General features: G+C 39.4%; 1 protein-coding gene across 1 annotated transcript in view; it reads left to right on the forward strand.

Moving 5' to 3' along the window:
• The first annotated feature begins 384 nt into the window (after positions 1-384).
• Positions 385-4,481, forward strand: part of LOC107662677 (NF-kappa-B inhibitor zeta-like) — an 8,315-nt gene continuing 4,218 nt past the window's right edge. Inside the window, exons 1-7 of the mRNA XM_016452756.1 lie at positions 385-665; positions 910-1,010; positions 1,138-1,171; positions 1,252-1,346; positions 1,860-2,221; positions 2,384-2,489; positions 2,662-2,808. Coding sequence (XP_016308242.1) covers positions 470-665; positions 910-1,010; positions 1,138-1,171; positions 1,252-1,346; positions 1,860-2,221; positions 2,384-2,489; positions 2,662-2,808 — 1,041 coding nt within the window. The 5' untranslated portion in view covers positions 385-469. The remainder of the gene's footprint in view (positions 666-909; positions 1,011-1,137; positions 1,172-1,251; positions 1,347-1,859; positions 2,222-2,383; positions 2,490-2,661; positions 2,809-4,481) is intronic.

The raw sequence follows: 4,481 nt of genomic DNA on the forward strand, positions 1-4,481 counted from the left end.
ATACATACATATATACATACATGTATATTTCTTTCCTCAGATCTAAGTAAATTATTGTACCCTTAGTCCACAGTAAAAAATTAGGCTACATATAACCTTTTGATATTCAACGTAATGTAACACAGCTCATCTTTTTCAAAAAAAACTGTTCTAATGAGATTACTCTCACATACCATTTCACAGATGAAATGTCAACATGAAAAATTACGTTTTAAAAGAAAATGAATGCCACCCAGAGAATTAAACATACAATTGGGGAATATATTCCATACAGTATCTTTATTTTTGATGTACTCAATTATCCATTTTATCTTCAATACCTTATTGAGGTCTGTACGTATGTAATTATACTAATCTCTCTTGGCTGAAGGAGTGCCCTGACATCACGAATAACGTCACTCGCAAATAAGTTCTTGAGTAAACGTTGCGTCGCGTCATTCAGAGCAAACGCTAGTCACAGCAAGAGAAAATGATCATTGATCGAGTTTCTGAGGGATTCTCGGCTCTTCTGGACCGGGACAGCGATGTTATGACGAGTCCGGTCCACCTGTTGTCTTTCTACGGATGTTCATCTCCCACAGAACCGAATCTGTCAGCCGGATCTCCGAGCTCTGATTCGGATCAGAGCTGGAGCAATGCGGGTAGCCCCCAAAACAGCGTCAACGGTAGGGGAAAAAAAGAATAATTATGAGACTATTTTAATTATTTATTAACCAAACTGAATTGGTGTATTTACACGGACCGTATAGAGAAAATAATGTTGGTGAATAAAATCTATGGTGTTGGATAGAGGGATCAAAAGACACACGACATGTGTAATCATGTGATAATGTTTTCAGTAGGTTTCAGAGGACAGTAATTAAACTGATTAAAGTGACTAACGTTTAATTAAAGTCTTTCCCTTCTAAGTGGAAGAGCACAGCGCGGGGAAACTGAGTCGGTATCAAGGTGTGCGCGTCAAGAACACTGTCAAAGAGCTGATCATGCAGAAACGCCATCACGAGATTCAGGTACATATTATATGACATGTTGTATTTCATAATGGGCCATGTCACACATGACTTGCTCCATCAGATTTTAATAAATCCACAATTCTGTATTTCTTATTATATTACTCTATTATATAATTCTCCACAGGCTCAGCAATATCAAATTGAAACTGAATGTCCAGGTAACTACATTTATGCAGTTATGACTTGTAAATAGTAACAGGAAGCTGTTACTGGAAAATAATTTTCTGTTTCATTACAGCCATAACGCATGTGCTGCAGAGAACAAAGAGGGAAGTGGAGAATGTGTCTTTCTCTCCTGTGAAACGACTGCGAGCCACAGACGTAAACGTCCTAGTACGTTTTGCTCTTCATTTGTCTGATGATTTTTACAGTGTCTCCCACTCGCTGGAGCTTCACTGGTTTCTGAGGCCTGTCAAGGACAATGAGATCTTTCTGTAATTCTATTTGAAAAAGACTTGTGTGGATTTTGTTTTTCTATGCTATACAGTTTAATACGAATCATAGCATTAGAGCAGCGTTTCTCAATGCCAGTTCTTGAGACCCACCTCTCAGAATATTTTAGATGAGTTGAGAAACACTGGTGTAGAGCAAAGGTGATTCTAGACTCAGAAAAATTCTCAAGTCAAAAGAGACAATCTGTTGACCAAACTTACAGTCTTGTATGGTTCTGGACCCTTCTAAAGCTAGTCAATCCTGAGACTCCTCACATTATGTTTGTTGCTATTGTGCTGATGTTTGATATAGAGTTTCCTGCTCAGATCTGCAGAGAGCTTCTTAACCCTTTTCAAGAACTGTTCAGAATACACAATACCATGTTTTAAACCACTTGTTCTATGTCTCTCCTAGTCTCCATGTGACCAAGGTGAGAACATGTTTTGTGACACTGAGATGTTGGAGGATATTGGTGACGTCCTGTCCAAAGAGCGGCTCTCCATTGAATCTGTGACAGTGAGAGGATGCCCAGTGCCGGTGTGTAGTCCACCTCAAGATTTGTACACTGATGCTGAAAGCCCCATTTACACTGTCTGCCATCTGTTGCCATCCATGGAGAACATGTATACTTACTCCATCCCACCACGTGCGCCCAGCTTCAATATGACTGCTGCACCCCCAGTATCCTTTTTCGAATGGCAGATAAAGCATGAGGAGGAGAAACTGGCTGCTTTGAGCTATGTGGAGCTCACCACTAGAGATGGGGATGGAGACACGTGAGTACACTTTCATACATTTTCATACATTATACTCTTCAAATCATAACTGTCTAAGGATTCACAAATGGCCAAACTCAGCTAGGCTATTCTATTGGTTCACTTGAGAGTCTTGAGAGGAACATGGCATTGATCATTAGGTGACTGTTGACTGATTTACAGGTTCTTGCACATCGCGGTGGCCCAAGGCAGAAGAGCTCTGGCATATGTCCTCGGCAGGAAAATGGCCGCCATTGGCATGCTGGACATGAAAGAACACAACAACCAGGTACAGCCAAAAAAAACTTTCCCATTTGACCTGTGGGATTATCAGTGAAAGCAAACCTTTAAACCTTGCTGAGTTTCGAACACTGACATGAACATACCAGTGCACACTCCCTGTTATTAACATAAACAGACAAATGCGATTACTCATTTGATGTCATGCTTCCTCCACTCAGAGCGCCTTCCAAGTCAGTGTTGCCGCAGATCAACACCTGATTGCACAAGACCTGCTGGGACTGGGAGCTGAAATCAACACCATGGACTGTTGGGGCCGATCCCCATTACACGTGTGTGCCGAGAAGGGCCACACCTCAACACTGCAGGTACCATTTCCTGTTTACTCCCTTTCCCTGAATGGAAATCCACCGTTTTTTGTTGTTGGTTTTGTATGTTATGTGTTGTTGTCGGTCGATCACATTGAAAGGCCCTTTTCACTGTCATTTCACATCTTGAGGTGTTTTCACACTCACTGGAACCTCAACCACTAGATTATCATATTTATAACTCTGAACAGGGTTTCTGCGGGTCCTTAAAAAGACTTAAATTTAGTTGTATCAAATTTAAAGCCATAAAAAGTCTTAAATGGTACAAGAAAGTCTTAATTATGATTTCAAGAGGTCTTAAATTTGGGGACGGAAAGAAGAATTGCAATATGGCTTAATGTGACGATTGAACTGCAAAAGGCTATGATTTCATTGAATAAATATTAACGCTGCACATTTCAAAGTCAGGTGCTGCGCTGCTTTGTGTACTGTGGTTACCGGGGAAACTGCTGAATTTCTGCCATTCCAAAAGCACCACCTGCTGGCAGAAAATAAATTAGCATTTTCAGTAAACCCGTCTGCTGTTTTTGTTCAGACCACTGTGAAAATCAACTCATATTTTTACGCTGCAAACACGCAGTTGTAAATGTCAGCTTGTGGATCGACAAGAAGATAATGCATTATAAAAATCTAATGAATTAAGATGTATTAATTAAAATACATTTATATGTTATTTAATTAATATAATGATTTATATTAATTGTTTGAATTAATATAATAATTGATACTTTTAACTCATCCATTTTCTTAATAATGGTTTAAAGGCTGAATTGTGAAGTTTATCATTTTATAAAACTTTGTTTTTGTGAAAACCTGTATCTAAACTGTAAATTGAATATGTTACCATAGATATTGCCCTACCCCACTCATGTTTATTCATTTTATTTATGCAGATCTTAAAAAGTCTTAAATTTGAGTTTAAAAATCCTGCAGATACCCTGTCTGAAGTAGCTCCTGCTCCTCAGACTCACTTCAAACATTCCTAATTGTTTGATTAGACATTGTGTGCAAAACATTTAATTCACGACATCCAACAATTTGATGAGTCTTTTTCTCCACTGTGACTATTTTTAAACTGCCATCTGTTGGAATCACCCTAAATAATCAGTGCATGTAATCTCGTGTGACAGCTAATACTAACAAACCTAATAAATTACTAATAAAACGAATAAACCTGTGGATTCAGCATGATAACCGGAACGAGACTCACTGCAGGAGATCTGAAGTCCTTAAACATCAGACTTAAAGGCGTCATATGATGCTTTTTTAAAGATCATTATTTGGTGTATTTGGTGTAACAGAATATGTTGACATGCTTTAATGTTCAAAAAACACATTATTTTTCAAATACTGTACATTATTGTAGGTCCTCTATGCCCCGCCTCTCTCAAACGCTTAGTTTTCTACAAAGTCCCTCCTTCCGACAAGCGCAGTCTGCTCTGATTGGCCAGCTGACCCAGTGCATTGTGATTGGCCGAACACCGCAAGCACTCGTCAGAAATGTAACGCCCCTTACCATAATCGCGAGCTTCATCTTTCAAATGTAAAGACAGAGCCCGAAAGGGGAACAGAGTCGTGTGACAGACACAGTGATGAAGCTGGTATGTGTTTGCAGTACACAAGCCACGGTTAAGACAGCTGACTCCACTGTGATGTGACCCTGTCTCTCTCTC

This window comes from Sinocyclocheilus anshuiensis, unplaced genomic scaffold, assembly GCF_001515605.1.
Source record: "Sinocyclocheilus anshuiensis isolate Anshui unplaced genomic scaffold, SAMN03320099.WGS_v1.1 scaffold1787, whole genome shotgun sequence".
Lineage (NCBI taxonomy): Eukaryota > Metazoa > Chordata > Actinopteri > Cypriniformes > Cyprinidae > Sinocyclocheilus > Sinocyclocheilus anshuiensis.